Below are 18,518 nucleotides of genomic sequence, written 5' to 3'. Positions count from 1 at the left end.
AATAATAGTGATCGGATATCCACCATTAAAGTCTTCCTGAAGTTCACTGCACTGTTTATTTAACATCCAATCTGTTGATTAGCTCATACATACCCAGATGAAGGGAAAAAATAAAGATCATATTGATCCAAAACTTTTATGGCCCCCAAAGAGTTTTTAATGGTCTACGTTCGTTCAACAATCTTTCATGTAATGTGGTCCACTTGAGATTGGGATATACCTCATTTTTTGTCTCATACCATAAAATGATCTAGAAAAATAGATGGACGGCATGGATGAAACACATATATCATGGTGGGGCCCACGGAGCACCGACCATCAGCCATTGGCTGGTGGCAGGGGGAGTAGTCAATCCGTGTCCATTTAAAATGATACAAACACAAGTGGACCATCCCATAGGAAACAGTGGTAATTCAAAGTGGAAGCGGATTGCGTCCTACCCCCGCCCGGACGGCAGGGCTCTGTGGGGCCCACTGTGATGTAAGTGTTTTATCCATGCTGTTGAACGCTTTTTTAAGATAATTTTAATATGTGAACCAGAAAATGAGGCAGGTCCAAAGCTTAAGTGGACCACAAAGTGGGGATTGAAGGTCCACCATTAAAAACTTCTTAGGAGCCGGAGAAGTTTCGGATGAAGTTGATATTTGTGTTTTTACTTCATCCACGTCTACATTACCTTATGAATAGGTTGTATGGTAAAAATAACATTACGTTGGCCCTTAGAAAGGTCTCAACGGTGGGTGTCATTCTCAGTGTAGGTTCCTTTGGTGTGGTCCACTTAAGCCTTGGACCTGCCTCATTTTTTCGTTCATATATTAAAATTATTTGAAAAAAGCATTGAACGGCATGGATAAAACACTTACATCACAGTGGGCCCCATAGAGCCTTGCCCGGACGGATTACTGTCCGGGCGGGAGTAGGATGCAATCCGCGTCCATTAAAAGCCTACAATTAAAAAAAACTTCGGACTGCAAAAGTTTGGGGACAGGGTGTTTTTCCTTCGTGTAAGTCCAAGTGACCTTATCAATTATTTATCTTACTTTTTACTGTCCTTGATTTTGTAAGTCTAAGTGACCTTATCAATTATTTATCTTTTTTTTTTTTTTTACCGTCGTTGGAAAATCAATGACAAAAGGACACGTGTCATTACATTAGAAATATATAGCAAGCATAGGACCTAGAAAGATATTTTGAGCGTGTATTGCAGAGATAATAATTGACACCAGTTGAGTAATATATGTCATCTAGTGACGAAGTGTGGTCAAACAGTGAAAGACGAAATGTGTTCAAGAGAAAAAAATGGTGAAGCAGTTATCAAGACATTTATTTAATAAGAGTTTGGAATACATGGCCGATCGAATGTGAGAAGAAGTATTTAAATGGCTATCTCAAGAAGATTATAAATAACGCAGGAGTTCAATGAATTAAGGTGTTTTCAATCAACCCAATCAAACAAATCAATTTATCAATTATTCACTATGTTTTTTTAGCATAATCTATCTTTTACGTTCCTTAGTGTAACCAGTAGCATAATCTTGCCTTAGGAGTAACCAAAGCAAACAATTGTTTTGTTGTATAGCTGGTGCATAATGGATATTTATGGTAACAAAATGGTTCATAGTCCCACCGGACATACCAAACATTGTTAACTCTCGGTTTGTTTTTGGTCACATGTGGTGTGTGTGGTGTGCCAGAATCGATTGCATGGCTCGATTCAAACCAAACAACTTGACCCCATGCACTAAGATAGGTAGATACATCAAATGTGATCATACATAACCAAGATCTGAGAAGATCAGTTACCTATTCAACCATTCGCAAAATAGTTATCAGATAATTATGCGATTGTTGAAAGGTGGGGTTCTTCCTCCGAAAATAAATTGCACCATGTCTTTCGTACGAAAAGACTTTTATAAGCGACAACAGTCAAATAAAAAGAAAATGTTTACGGTCGATTACATGGAGCAACTACAAGATACTTTTTTGAAGATGAAACAATTGTCTTAATACCAGGAATAGTCCAGCGTAAAAGCATAGACTTGAATTACAGCTAAAGATTACCGCTACTCTTAGACTAGAGTTTAGATATGATAAGAAAAAAAATAAATTTCATTGATTTGTTAGATTCGTGTGAGACGACTTGCTTTGTTGAATTTTTTCATTATTTATAGATCTTTATGATGACTTTTTTTTTAGTCATTTCTTCCTTTACTTGACAGTTATAGCAGCTAAATCATTGCCACGTTCCAGATTCTTCATTCTCTTCTTGACACGTGTCCCTTTATCTGCTCTTTTATGCTCGACCGCTTTCCATATCTTGGACTTCTCAGTTGTGTCTCGTCACCAAATAACATGTATCATCGAGCTCCATGCCAATTGTACTTCATAAAAAGTGCTCCGAATATCTCTAAAGATCTTTTGAACGTTATATATTTCCTGTGCAATGACACATGCCATTTTCTAAGTGGCTATTTTATGAACGGTTAAAAATATGGAACAATAGCATGTATTTTTGTCACACCCTAAAATTTGGTGCCTGAGTTGGCTAGACCCAACTCTGAATTCTAAGTTGTGATTAAAATTTTTAAAATTTCTCAACCACAATTTAATAAAAACTATATCACAATAAATTAAACATTCATCAAATATAATATTTAGACTCACTTTTGAGTTTTTTTTTTACTATACTTTTTTTTCTAACACAAATAGAAAAGATCACTATGACTAGACGAATGGTTAGATCGTTGTGTCTTCTTCGCTGCTGATTAATTTTTAAACCCTGAAACATTGTTTATGTGAGTGTGAATATAACAACTCGTGGGATCGTATCTAACTAATATCTTAAATTTGTATAATTATACAAAATATACAAATAATAAAATAATTTGTTTAAAATTTAAAGCATGAATTAAAATACCGAATCTTAAAAGATGAGATGAATGCAATACTAAAATTGTAAAGATACTTTGAATGCCAAACTTTTCATGAATTTCATAAATAACCAAATTAAATAACCATCATCTCTTACAACACTGTACTTAAGTGAATGATCACGTTACATTAACGGTCACGCACCAGTACCTTAAGATGAGAGACCCATTTATACATTAGCTGGTCAGACTATTATCCAGTTGTACATTTAGCGTATGTCTGCGCACACAATTGTACTCATACGTCATACATAAAGGAGACTCCAAAAGATCCAGTGGGTTCTAGGGTCTTTCACCTAAGAGACACGATTGCCCTACTTATTGGCTTTAGGGTCTTCCACTAAAGGGACACAATCGCCCTACTTGCTGGCTTTATGGACTTTCACCTAAAGGACATAATCGCCCTATCTGCTTATACCTTCTAGGGACATCCATAAGGCAGCCCATCCATATTCAAACATTCATTCTTAATTACAAATAAATATGTACATGATATCAGTAATTATCATCCATTCAAATCGAAATTATTAAATATGCAACTTAATACATGTTAGTTACAAACTACATAGTTACATCACATATTCTTCATTATTCTTAAATTATGCATAAGTTGTTGTAAGGTCCAATGACTATTAACTCAGTAATTATTTTAATTAGATAATTAAAATCCTTGATTATAAATTTAGAATTAATTTATATATATAATAATTAATTTATCAAAATTAAATTTTATTTAAATTCGAATTAAAATTTTCTTTATAAAATTATAAATAAGCAAAGCATAAGAACTCCTAAAAGTAACCCTTGTTAAATTTTGAATTCAAATAAATTAATGTATGATTTAGATTTTAACAATTCCAATTTAATTAATTTAGAAATATATAAAATTTGAATATTTTATAATATTTCTTTACTTCCTTCTAATAAATTGAAGAAAAATATCTATTATATATATTAATCAAATTCTCTCTCTCTCTCTCTCTCTCTCTCTCAAATTCTAAAATTAATAACTTGAGTCACTTTATAAATTTGCATTGGTAAAATTAATTTAAAATATAACTTAAGTAGGATTTGGAATAATTTCTGATTTAATTCTTATATATTAATTTTTTTTATTAAATTTAGAAATTCAATTTAGATCTTTCTTTAATCTTATTTTGTAAATTCTTTATTTTTCTACATATGTCAACAATAAAAAATATCTATTATATATATTAATCAAATTCTCTCTCTCTCTCTCTCTCTCTCTCTCTCTCTCTCTTCTATTTAATCTATAATAATCACTAATTCTAATGCCTATTTTTTTCTCACACTTTACCTGCTCGTGCTTATACGAGTACACCTATCACCCTATTTATATTAGAGGGTCCCACCATACGTAATACACATGTAGAAAAAGAACAAATCATTCTCTTTAAATGACCCCTCATGTAAGTGAAACACTCATCACATTGAATTCTCTTCATTAAAAATATGCCTCACGTGTGTATATGAAGTATGCATGCGGTGCATGGTTGTGCATATATGGACAGTGTACATATGGGCATACATGTAAAATAATTAATGTACAATGGATGATTGATTAAGTGGGTGGGCTGATGGGTCAAATTGATGGATGAATTTGGGTGATGGATGACTAATTGAGAAGTTCTTTGAACGGTGTTGATTTGTGTATGAATTTAATGATTTCATTTGGTTGGTTTAAGTTAATGAATAGATGATCGACTGATCTTGTAATAAAACTTGAATAATTTGAAATTGTTAGGTTGGTCATTATGATGGGTGGTCTAAATTAGTAACCCCTGATGATAGTCACATGCCTTTTTTTATTTCTAAATCCAATATTCACATAATAATAACTTTAATAGTAATTAATATATATATATATATATATATATATATATATATATATATATATATATATATATATATATATATATTACTAAAAATTAATAATATTTAATAGATGCTATTAATTCTTTAAAATTTTAAAATTTAAATGGGCATACTACACATGCATATGACATACTACATTAGAAAGTTATATCGTACATGTATGAATGGTTGAGATGTAATAAAAATGAGATTTAAGTAGACCATATGGTACCTCAATGAGTAGAGATAGATGTACGGTTGATTTTATGAATAGGTCACCTGGTTGTGAGATATGATGCGTCAGATTTACGGTTGTATGCATGAATACATAGATAGTTTCTCCTCTTTTAAAATTATGACTTTACTATCAAAATTTATAGCTTGTAGACCTCTAAAACTTATTAAATAATATTTCAATGTAAGAAGTACTCCTGTAAATTTGCCAAGAGAAATGTGAGAATTTTCACAGTGATTTTTGCTTGATTTTTAGGTGGCCCAATTGGCGGATCCATATATGATGTACAGTTGGATGATAAATTATAGGTAAAACAATCAAATGATTGAGAGTCTAATCTAATATACATATTAATGTACAATTACTTTCGTACTTAGATAGGTGTAAGATGGGTTTTTAATTAGTCAGATAAGTGGATCGTGGAATAAACGGCTTAAATAATTAAACTACAATCCCAAAAATGAATGAATAAATGGGTGATCACATACCCTATACAGCGTATGAATGATTGGATGTAGTATATATTTCATGATTAGATTTGAGCTACTTAATGAATGAACGGTTGATCTTAGGTGTATGAGGAAATTGAATATATGTGTGTATATATATATATATATATATATATATATATATATATATATATATATATATATATATACACTAAAACCATATAATTATCAATCACACTAAATTAATAAATTCACGCATATCACAACTTGCACACTTTATATACACATGTATGCATGAATGCATGAATAAATGGAAAGATTATGCATGAATGCTTAAATGAATGCAAGTGTGCATGTATGCAGATGCATGCATGTGCACCAAAATCTTGGGTCATTATACTTTTATCTACACCATTCATCAATTTTTTCATATCATTTTAAGATATAAGCCCAAAAATGAGACAAATCAAGTGATCACTTGGACCACACAATGAGGATTAAATGCTTACTTAATATGGATCAAGCTGATATTTGTGTTTTTACCAAATCCAGGCATATGTTAGCTAATTATGAATAGGTTGGATAGAAAATAGATATCGCGGTGGGCCCTAGCTAGGTTTCAACAGTGGGTGTCATTAATTATCACCATTATTTCTTATGATGTGGTCCACTTGAGCCTTGGAATTGCCTCATTTTTGTCCATCTAACCCAAAATGATATGCCAAAATGGATGTAAGGTGTGGATAAAATCCATACATCACTGTGGGCCCCTCATAGCCCCAGCCCGTGTCCAGCTCCAAACAAGTGGAGGTAGTACGTACAAAATCCGCCTTGAGGGGGAATGGAACAGGTGTTACCCGGGTAAGATAGTAATGGGTGTTTCCTTATTATGAGGTCCACCTTGATGTATGTGTTATACATCCACACCGTCCATCAGTTTTTCCAACTCATTTTAGGACACGATCCCAACAAAAAAGCACATCCAAATCTCAAGTGAACCACACTGAAAATCTAAGCCTACTGGTGAGATAAAGTGGACCAGATTGGGCCCAGTTTTTCATCATTTGACCTGGCCCATTGCTACATGTAAAATTTTCGAGTTCCTACATATCAAGCATCTTATTCCACCAGAGTATCAAATAATTCCCTTCCTCATTTTGACTGTATCCATCTAACAGCTAGAGATTGGGCCAATTATAATAATATGTTATTGTAGTTCTTATGCATATGTCCATCATGGGGCCAAAGGCAACTTGGATGGTTCAGATTGACATTCAGTCATAGCATGTTTAAATGGCCATGTTCATGAGTATGGATCAACATACTCCTCCATCATATTAAATAATTCCCCAATTCATATTGCAAAAACAATTAATAAATTAATGCATTTTCTTATGTAAGTCAATAGTTACATTGATCATTTTTCTATTTTAAAAAAAAAAATTTGTTTGGACACAGGTCATGGGTTTGGGATCGTGGGACCCACTTAAATAAAAAAAAATTCTAATAGTTTATTTATGCAATTATTTATTAATTAAATAAATTTAAGATTTTATAAGTGTAATACCACACTTCCACTTACACCCAAGAGCTATTTTATTACAGTTGCATTTTCGTGAGTTCTATTGATTTCTTTAGCCTGCCAGATGAGTGGATGAGGCTGATTTTTGCGCTAAGTAATCTTCCTGGTGTGGCCTACTTTTTGGACGATTTGAATGTCAAACAGAAATGACAAGTTGGCGCTAACGCTTTGGTTGGATGGTGACTTTGCAAATAACAAATTACCTTTGTAGGAAATAACATTTATTTATTTTATTTTCATGTTTTTGTATTGGAAGTGAGAGAGATAAGGGCGTGTTTGGATGTCAAGTGTTTCATGATAGTAAATCCAAATACAAAAGGAATTTCTTCGTGCGTGGAGATGACTTTTCTAGCTTGAGAAATGAGATGACTGTTGTGTAATAGATTTGAGAATTTCACTTACTATTCAAATATCATTCTAAAATTAAAATCCAAGTAAAGAAGGCTAACTTATAGGGGATAATGATCCAAGGATGATTTTCAGTGGGAGCATTCACAAGGCTAGAAATGAGAGTACTAAAGAGCCTGGCTTGGGAGCCTAAGACTAAGCTAGGAAGGGCCCAATAAGATCACCGATATAGTTTGACTAGGAACATATCGATCGGAAGATATGTAAAGGCGAACCTTACCTCATCAATGGAATGTTAAGCACCTAAAGATCTACTACCAGTAAGAATGGATCCAAGGAATTCTATAAAGACGTCTTAGCATAGAGTCGACCCTTCACCTCAATACCAGCTACTTGCTAACAATTGATTGCTACTTATAAAATATCCCTTTATGAATAAAAGGAAAAAGTTTTTCGCGCTCGACCATTATTTTACTAAGCTTACGTGCTCGATCATTAATCTACTAAGTTTATGTGATCACAATTGATGAAAATATGTAGGCTACACTATACATCGAAACAGGAGACAAGAAGCTGAGTAAAAATTCCTTTCTCACTAATAAAAGAAACTATTACAAATATATTAAATAAAATACATGAATACAAAGATAAATGAAGCCTAAGCCTATGGGAGTTCTTTGGCCTCAAGAGCAGCGGCTTTCGAGACCTCGACGACATCCTCATCCAGATACTCCAAGTCGAGCTTGGGATATCAGCGTTGAATGTCTTCTCCACAGTTCTGAAAGCCAACGTTACATGTTTCCTCCAGTTCAGTCAAATGCTTCTCATATGCCTTAAAACCTTCCACCGCCTCTCTTGCAGGAATAACAGCCCCAACTCCCGGTAGCCTGGCCTCAGCTTCTGCCTCAATTGCACGAACTTCTGCCTTGGCCAGGATGGTCTTTACTTTGAAGGCCCTTGCTTCCAGCTTAGCGACCCTCGTTATCAAGTTGACCTTCTCACATTGTTCAAAAATTAGAAGAGAAGCACTTGCTTTGCGGTCTTCCAGGGAAATCCTTAAGGTCTCCTGAAGAACTTCGAATTCAGTGCGAGCTGCTGCTTGAGCCTCCATGGTCACTTCTAGCTCTGAAGTTTTTGCCCGCAACTCAATTCCGATGAACCCGAGCTTCCGATTTGCATCATCCAAATGGGCCTTCAGATCAAGAGAAAAGTGGTGGATGACAAGAGCCCCAATTATGCATTGCAAAAAAGTAAATGGGAGAGGGTCGTGACATATATAAAAGGAAGACAAAATAAGTAAAATGAAAAGAAAAAATAAAAAAGAATGCAAGACGCCCACTACCACAAACAATACTTGCCTTGATGTGTATGACCGCCATTGTTTAGAGGTGAGGTTGGGACGTAATGAGAGCAATGCATTCACCTCCTCCTCGGGAACATGTCCTTGCCCCCAGTTGGCCAATATGGCCATACGCCTCGAAAGGGAGGAAGATGACGCCCTCGCCATGGCAGCCCCCTTAGGAGTCGAACTTTGGTGCTTAGACGCACCCTTAGGAACCCTAGCAGCCTCAACCTGGGTCTCTTCAACAAGGGCAAGAGATAAGTCCAAGTTAACTACCTCCCTCAAGGGCATGCTCGAAGAGGGAGAATCCAACGCATCTAGAATTAGAGCCGCCCCCTGGCACTCTATAGGAATTGCTGTAGCATTTGCCTCAGCCCCCTCTTAGATAGACGGGGTAAGAAACTCAGGGGCAACCTCTGTTGCCACCCTTTCTGCCACACACTAAGCAGACCTGCCCGCAGAAGGACCCACTGCATAATACCGAGCAGGGGCTGGTGGGGCTATCCTCCTAGCGATGGCCTTCAACTACTGAGATCTGACTAGCTGATGGAAGTTTTCTCCTCTTTGGCTATGGAAGATTTGACATCTCTATAAAAAACAAAAATCAAAGTCAATCAGTGATGCAATGTTAGTAAAGAGAGAGAGAGAGAGAGAGAGAGAGAGAGAGAGAGAGAGAGTAATCGTTACTTGCCTAGCTGGCCACAGATAGGCCAACCTGATGCAGGATCTGAGGAATAATCAACCTTTTACAGTCTCGCTGGGCGACAGGTCGCTCTTTGGTGATCCTAATCTGGCGGAGAAGAAAAGAAGAGAGGCTAGACTGATACTTAGGAAAGGCTGTAAAGAGAAGAAATAAAGAAACATGCTAGACATTTACAAAATATGATCAAGCAAAAACTGAGTATGATAGCACGACTCAGATTCCAACCTAGGAGGGTGAAGGAGGCAGGAACTCGAGCTCGCAATCCACCTAGCTTCGATGCAGGGCCTCCCATTCTCCTGTATCGAAGAACCACCTGTCCTTCTAGCCCTTGTTGGAGGATGGGTTATTTGTAATGATGGCTTGACCCCTGTCTAACCAGGAAGAGAAATAGTACTAGCCTCGAGAGCCTGGGCTTTTTTTGGCCTGGTATAAGTAAAGGAGCTCGTCTATGGAGAGCTCAGAGTTGCCGACCTGCTAGCACAAAATGTAACAACTAAAGACAACCCTCTATATGTTAGAGTTGAGTTGTCCTAGGACGAACTTAAGACGGTGGAGTGTCTCTCTCACTACTAGATGAAAGGGCAGCCATAAGCCACATGAAAAGAAAATAGGGTTTAAGGCCACCTCCCCCACAAGAGGGTGACTTGAGAGCTCTAGTTCCCGAGGAAACTGAAGCCCCGCCGAGCTCAAGATCGGAAATTCCAACCGAAGGGATTGTAAGTCCCTAGTCCTCAACCTAAAGACGAAGATGTTGGTTGAAAGGGCCACATCTTTAGAAGAAGAGGAAGCTGGCTCCGTCGGAGGCGAAGGGACCTCTCCTGTTTAAGGTTCCATCGTTGGTGATGGTTCCCTTGAAGACGGGGCAGATCGAGAGTCTATACTATCATTCATAGACTCCTCATGGAAGGCCCCGGAGACAAAAGGCCCTAGAATTCTCCCTAGAAGACAAAAAAGAGAAGAGAGAGGGAGGAGAATGAATGTTAGGAGAAATGGGGCAAGGCGTACCGGAAGAAAAGCCCTGGCACAAAAGATCTTTGGGTGAGGAACACCATAAAAAGGAAAACTCGGAAGCTTAAAGAAGGCGCAGGTCAGCAGAGCTTAGGCTTTGCAAATCAAGTAGATGAACAACAATGGGGAAAGCCTCTACTTATACTATTTCTATGACAATGCATATAATGTTGACTAAAGCCACATAAGCTTGAGGAGGCGCTTTGACAATGTGCCTCTCCATGTGGAGACACGTGGTTAGTCCGGGCAAGGACATGAATACTTGGGTGACAGGTGTCCATTGGTGAATCGCATAGAGGCCAAATGATGCTTGCTAATTAATGGGCATCCCCTCATGCAATGTAATTGCCATCATATCTTCTTCGAACTCTGCGACAGGCGTCGCCTTTTTTGTTCCCACCCTCATCATTAGACGACAAATTTGAGGCAAAAGACCGGCTGCTCACAATTTGAAATTCAGTCTTGCATTTCTATAATAGGTCAGTCTCCGCGATGTGTGCGAGCTTGGAGGGGGGGCAACTGTTATGGAAAAAACCAAACTAGTTCACATGAGAAATCCAACCAGTTATAGAAGGGGCACCTTAAAGCTGGGCTGACTAAGAATACCTACACAAACTCCTTGAGCTATCGAAGCACCAACTGTGAGATGAGCCCTAGGTTGACATCGAGGGTTGACGTTGAGTTGAACTGCTTAAGGTTAGAGTTTGGTAATGGAACTCACCTCCCAAGCTCGGAGAGAATTCCACGACCCTGACCTGAGAGGTGGAATATCTGGAGAAAATTCTACCTCGAACCAAGAAAGGAAAGATTTGATGTGATTTTAAAGGAAGATCATGCCGACCAAGGCAGGCTCGACGAGACTTTCAGAAGTAGATCCACATCCAAATAAGAATCCTTTAGCGAATCTAGCGCATGCCACCAAGACACGTAAGCTCAGAAGATCGCCTAGGCATCCTATAAATACATCCACTACCATTGAAGGAAGGTAATCACCAAAAACCCAACTCAATTCCCGTTTTTACTTTAAGTCGAGCTCCCCTAACCTAAGCATCGGAGGGTCCCTGGACATAATTGGCACTCCAACTGTCCTTTACGTACTATTATTGCAGGTGTCCCAGCAGATTCTAGCAATAATAGTTTATATCTTATCTCCTATCTGTATATCAATCACAACCTACTAAATCTTAACTATTGTATCTTTGATTCCTATTTTGTAACTAATTCAATTATAAATAACAAGAAGAATCTCAATAATAATGTGGGTGATTTTTAATTATCTTGTTGCGTTTTAAGGCTCCCTTGTATTCTTTGTGCAGTGTGCCGTTTTAAAAGAAATAAAAGTCTTTTTTACCTTTTAAAAAAAAATTGAAAATTCAAGTTTTACTTATTTTCCATGTCAACGTGCAATTCTAGCAAGAGTTAAACGTCAGTAAGCAAGGAATTATAAATTGCCCTATGGTACCGTACTGTACCCTAAAAATGGCACCACACCTTCTTTTCCACTGACATGCCACTTGTGTAAGACATCGGTACTAAAAAAAAAAACAGTAGGCCCCACCTCACCTGCATAGAGATTGGACCATTCCACTCACAGTAGAAAAAGGCCCCACTGCTTCCTTTGTCCATTAGAGCCTTTGATCTGCCTCTTTTGGATTCATTGCGTAAGAAAATATATCAAAATAGATGGATGGCATGGATAAATTATATACATCACGATGGGCCCACAGAGTAGGAATACCTCATAAGCCAAATTGGCTATGTGAAATGAAGATAGCTTTGCAACTACACGTCTTATTTATTTATTTTTTAATGCCTAGTGGTGTTCCAACTATCAATTTTGAGGGTGTGAAAAATATCATTTCCCAATCTAAAATCCAGAAATTTAACTTTTAAGACATCCTCAACCTTTTTTCTTCCCACTCCAAATGCTTTCTTTTTTGTGAAAACTACATGTCAACATGCAATGTTGGGAAACTGACAGAGAAAATGACTAAACATTAGACCCCTTTTGCTAACTCCTCATCTGTCCACTTTAAATTATCAGAATTCTAAGAGGAATCACATGGGATACAGTTGGTGGACCCCTGTTTTAGTGATCAAAACCATTGATCTGTCATGTTCAATTGGCAAGATCATAACCCTTCAATCTTTCGCTCTTTTTTTTTTTCCAATGGAATGAGGATCTTTGGCGTACCTTTTTTAATCACATAAACCTTGTATTTTACCCGCCCCGATCAGAATTTTAGGGGCTTTAGTACTACATCAAGAGCATGGCCCGTTGGATCAACAGTCTGGATCATCCAATTATGAGCTCTACATAATTCCTTATATCATCATCATCTAAGCCTTATCCCAATTAATTGGGGTCGGCTAACATGTTTCCTTTTGTATCCAAGAAAGAAATCCACCTTCTCCCCATTGCTGTGATGAAGTCAAGAGACCCTTCATTCCATACATTTGGTGGGGCCATGTTTTACTGATCCAAACCATTGATCTGTCATGCTCACCTGGCAAGATCATAACCCTTCAATCTTTGGCCTTTTTCCCATTCGAAAGCAGACCTTACACGTTCTGTTTTCCCTTAAATCATCTGTTTTTTAGGGGCCTGATTGAAATGTTAGGGACTTCAATACCCCATCTGAAGTACGGCCCATTAGATCGACGGTCTGGATCATCAAACTATTGATGCTCTTACTTCCAAATGATGTGTTGAAGGCAATGCTTTCAATTATGTTTTGATTTTCTAACAGAAAGCTTGTGAGAGGGATCACACAACAGTAACAACAATTTCGCATTACTATACACAGAAAGGATATGGAATTAGTACACATGAAAATGAAAGAACTCTTTTTTTTTTTTTTGAATCAAGAACATAGCTTTGGCAATGACCTTGCATTGCTGGAACTTGCTAATTTTGCTTTCATGATCTTTGTCATTTGGGTTTGCATTTTCCTGCAAACCTTCTCCAATTCCATCACCCTCCATTGCATTCCTTGCAAATGTGCTTTGAGCTTCTCATTCTCAGTTGATATATCCAGCTTTCTGGCATACAGGACAATCTGCTCGCCATCCATCTCTTTCTTTCCTTTGCCAGACTTGTCATCGCAAGAACATGGAGCATCGCCGAACGGTTTGAGACCGTCGGTGTCTTGGAGTAGGCTTTTGAGCTTGGATTGCTGAGAGATGAGCGCTTGGATCGCTGTCCTTGATGGGAATTTCAGGTTTTGGGCTAGGTGGTTGCAGGCTTCCGATGAGAGCTTTTCGTAGTTCAACCCACAACAGATTTTCATCTTTTCTTCTTCCGATAATCCGGCATGGACCTTCAAATAAAGAAAAGAAAAACACAGTCAGATAAATAAAATCATATTCATCCGACAACCATTTGAATAAAGCAAGTTTCACAACAGAATGCAATTCTTTCAGGGTGTGTTTGGATGCACAAATGAAATGATGGCGAACATCAGTTTAATCAAGTGGAAATATCTCTCAAATTGGATTACATTTCTTTCATGTCCTACTTAGGGTGCGTTTGGTTGCACCAGATATCATGAAATTCCATGATTGATCAGCCTTCATGATATTTGGTGCGACCAAACACACACGGAATTTAAGTTAATTGCAATCTAGGTCCAGAACCTCAACCAAATGCTACAGAAGGAGACTGCAATTTCGTTAATTCTACTTTATCAGACTAACAATATCAATTCAATTCTATAGTGCATCCAAATGCGACCTCCTAACTCTCAAGTAAAACATTCATTTTGTGTTTCCATGGGCATCAGCAGATGCAATGTCTGGAAAGAGAAGACACATTTTTAATGGAGCTTTCCTGATCCCAAATGAACATCTCCAAACAGACACATGAGCTAACTTGGTACACATGTGCGACATCCGATCTGTGCGTCAGGCGGGCTGATGATGCCCTGATCCAAAGATCAAGCTGATCAATTCATTTGGTGGAGAACACATGTATGAGAATAACAGAGTTCACAAAAGAAATTGCTAATTGCCGACATCGACCACACACATCTGACCCATCTGATAACTGTTTTTTTCTTTTTGATGAGGCCATCTACAAGGTGGGGGCCGAAGATGTATGGAGGGATTAGTACCAGATTAGTTTAGCTCAGTTGAACAAAACCAACATGCCAAAATCTCATCTACTGTAAGTCCCCAGCTCAAGATCTAAACTAATTGTAGCATCCAATATGGATTTCGATAATGGAAAGGGAAAAAAAAATAAAATAAAATAAAATTTCATACCTCAAGATACATGTCTACTGCCTGGTAGATTCCATCATATGAATCCCTTGCCGAGTCTGGTAGTGCTGTGACCAGGGCGATGAACTTCGATGGTTTTAAACATGGGTCTGGAGCCACCTCTGAAATATACATGTCCATCAAGCTCCCCGCCCTCTTCAATCTACTCGAAGAGGTCCTACCACTGCTTCCGAGAAAAGACTTCAAGAATCTCAGAACCAAATTCACATCATATAGGAAATTCGCCCCGGCCGGAGCAGGAATGAGCAGATTATCTAATTTGGCCTGATCGAGCTGGGATCCAATCATACTCTCCAATCTGCATCTACTACTTTTGCTTATATCTACACTGGATGTCACCCGAAGAATCCCAAACAAGCCCTTCGAAGAAACTGAACTTCTATCAAGCAAAAATAACAGTTCGACGACGGTCCCTATGATTTTCTTCTTCTCGTCGGATCCTGCATTGGGGGTTCTTGATTTGAGGTAATATATAAGGAATCTACTGATGATTGCATGATCCAATTTCCGAGCTACCATGGTTTTGACAGTCTTCTCGATCATGTCGGAATTCAAAGTCGCAAGATCCTCAAACCACCAAGCTCTAGAGTAGTTTTTTGTGCTCTCAGTGCTTCTTGTATCACACGAGAAGCGGAAGCCGGAGCTGTCCGGTGAAGATGTAGGAGGGCTGGCATCGTTGGCGGAAATGATCCTTGATACAAGAGAATCCAAGAACTTCTGAAGGGTTCCTGATGAATCCACTGCAGGAAAGACATCTTGGGTCTGTTTCAACGCGGCCAAAATATCCATCCATGTCCATAATGCAGCTGTGTCAAGGAATTTTTGGGTCTGTTCGATCAAATTGTGGGGGTGAGATTTGCATTCATCCATTTCCATGAAATGGGCCACACAGTGGAGGAGGCCGACATTGGGGGGCGTTATCGGGATTCGGCCATTGTTGTAACAGAACCTTGCCATGAGCTCAAACGCCACTGCTCCTCCTGGCAAGTCCTGGAATATTACTTTCAGGTTCGTTGTTGCCACCACCATTGATTTGTTGAATAATTTCCTTAACCTACCCGAGTAAGCGGACAGGATTTTCTGAGGAAAGGTACATGAAAGAAACCAAATTCAGATACATTCAATGAAAATCCAAGTGCGAAAATGACTGCATGAGAAAGATGGACTAGAGAAGATCAGGAACTAAGATTAGAATACTGCATTTGATTGTCCCAAATATAAGCCCAGAACACGTCGAATTATAATTTGGAAATGGAAAAGTTGAAAAATCGGGATCCGGCATACTGCAAATAGTACATCTGTGGCACCCCAGATAAAACAACAGGGCTGCTAACCACCTGTTCTGCTGAAATATCAATGCAGAGGGAAATTTGGGGTACGTCCAAACGCGCCATTAATCTCATCCAGAACCATGACAGAGCAACAATTTATAGAAATTGAAAACCCAACACCAAATCTTTTAAATGGAAAAGGTATGATCAATCCAAATAACCAGTTAGAAGAAAATTTCAGTATATCAGTTCTACTGTTCGATTCCAAAAGAATTACTATAAAACTAAATCCCAATCTCTTTCAAATTTGAAAAATTTTCAGTTGTAACCAACCACACCATCAAGTAGAAAAATAGCATGAACCCATATAAAGAAAAGCCAAAAAAAAAAAAAAACAGAGAGAGAATAATCATCCAACCAATACTGCAAAAAAGGCGGTCATGGGATGTTGTAGGCAATAAATTCAAACAATGAAAATAAGAAATACAAGACCTTTAAATCATCCCATCAAAAAATGGTAAGATAACAATAACAACAACGGTACAATTCCGGCCACCACTATTGCATGACCAAAAAAGAAAAAGAAAAACATTTAAAGTTATGATCATTAAATCCCCATAAAACCAGCAATAAATAAAAGAAAAGAGAAACCAAAAAAGAGCCAACCCATCACTCTCTATTGAAAATTGTAGGTCAGAGAACAACTGGCCTTAATCTCCAACGGAAACAATGAAAAAAGCTAAAGCCCCACGACATTGAATAAATGGGTGAAAACGAAATTAGATGCTATAACAGCTAGCATAGCTCAATCTCTAACAAAAACAGCTGAAAGGAAACACCAAAAAACATTCAATAACTCCAAAAGATAAAAAATAAAATAAATAAAATAAAAATTCAAGGAGAGAGAACAGAAAAACAGGACAAACTAAAGGCCAAAATCAATTATCAGTTCCTGTAGACTTAAAAAAAAGTTCAAACTAGAGATACCAGGCCATGAAAACAATCACCAACTGGAAATATCAAACAGTCCCAAAAATACTAACCAAAAGAGAAATTGAAGAACAATTCAGATTAAGTATCAGAACCTACTTCAACTAGTATCATTTAAGAGATCCTTTCCTAAACGCCCAACATGAAGGAAAAAAAAAAACTACCAATACTAACTACCCACTAGAATAAAAAAAAATTAAAAAAAATTAAAAAATAAAAGGTAAACCTCATTAACGAAAAAAAAATAAAAAATACTCTCTATCTATTGCGAAAACCCAATAGAAACAAAACCAAATCAAATTTTTAAAAAATAAAAATCAACCCAGCCACCAAAACTAACTACCCAATTAAAAAAGAAAAAGAAAAAAAAAAGGAAAAAAAGAAAAAAAGAAAGTAAAAAAGAAAGAGAAAACACCAACTGACACAAAAAACCAAATCTTTAAAAAAAATAATAATAATAAAATAAAATCCCTTATATATATATATATATATATATATATATATATATATATATATATATATATATATATATATATATATATATATATATATATATCTGAACACCCAACAAGAAAAATAGAAGAATTATTCATCCCATAACTAGAAACACTCACTACCCAATACAAAATCAACGAACCCAAACTATCCCAAATTCCCAATAAGAAAAATAGAAGAACTATCCAGCCCATAACCACAAAACAGTCACTACCTAATCCAAAACCAAACCGACCCAAATTCAACTAACCCTTCAAAAAAAAAAAAAAAACAACAACAACAACAATAACAATAAAATACAATACAATACCTTGTCCACTATGAAGATCTCTTCTCCATTTACATCCACTTCCAAATTCCCACCCAAATCCATTCTCCCAAAACCAAGAACCAGAAACAAATAAAGAAATTACAAACAGAGAAAGAAATCAACTTGTAACCAACCCAATGAGGATGAAAAGATTGAAATTTATGTAGGAAATATAGCCCAAAAAGCCATAGACGAGAGAGAGAGAGAGAGAGAGAGAGAGAGAGAGAGAGAGAGAGAGAGAGGAGTCAAAATGAAAGAAGGGAAGAGAGTTGCAAGGGAGCAAAAAGAGATTAGAAAAAGAAAGTTACATAAAAGGAGAGCAAAAACAGTTGGTGTGGGGACTGACATTCTGCCATCTTTTTCTCTTTTTATAATACAATGCTCCTCAGTAACATGCTACTCTTTTCTTTATTGTTATTTCATTAGCCCAACCTAATGCTTTGGATTCAAGCCTTTTTGCTGCCTTATCTAATCCCCTTTTCTTTCTATATTCTCATTTCCATCAATGCAAGACAGTCAGTCGCTCAGGTAGCAACGTCTCATGTCTTTTATTAAGTGGGCCTGAGCCAGACCCAAGACCCATAATCCATTTGGTGGGCCCAGACTAACCCACTAAAGATTTTCATAATGGTTGCACCACCCAAACCAACCTCTTGTTGACTAGACTTAGAAATCGCAACACTCACTATTGTAGAAGAT

At 37.2% G+C, this 18,518-nt stretch overlaps 1 protein-coding gene across 2 annotated transcripts; it reads right to left on the bottom strand.

Annotated features, from left to right (window-relative positions):
* Positions 1–13,237: 13,237 nt before the first annotated feature.
* LOC131221679 (BTB/POZ domain-containing protein At3g22104) lies at positions 13,238–18,292 on the bottom strand. 2 transcript variants are annotated; one of them, XM_058216981.1, is made up of 3 exons: positions 18,128–18,292; positions 14,736–15,833; positions 13,238–13,792 (listed from the first exon to the last, which is right to left on the bottom strand). In XM_058216981.1, the coding sequence occupies exons 1-3, from the start codon at positions 18,173–18,175 to the stop codon at positions 13,337–13,339; spliced, it is 1,602 nt and encodes a 533-aa protein (XP_058072964.1). In that variant the 5' UTR covers positions 18,176–18,292; the 3' UTR covers positions 13,238–13,336. The 2 variants fall into 2 exon arrangements, with proteins under 2 accessions (XP_058072964.1, XP_058072963.1); XM_058216980.1 differs by lacking the exon at positions 18,128–18,292 and adding an exon at positions 17,820–18,066.
* Positions 18,293–18,518: the final 226 nt, after the last annotated feature.

Source organism: Magnolia sinica, chromosome 12 (genome assembly GCF_029962835.1).
Source record: "Magnolia sinica isolate HGM2019 chromosome 12, MsV1, whole genome shotgun sequence".
NCBI lineage: Eukaryota > Viridiplantae > Streptophyta > Magnoliopsida > Magnoliales > Magnoliaceae > Magnolia > Magnolia sinica.
The sequence above is the reverse complement of the archived record's forward strand: the minus strand, read 5'-3'. Positions and strand labels throughout refer to the sequence as shown.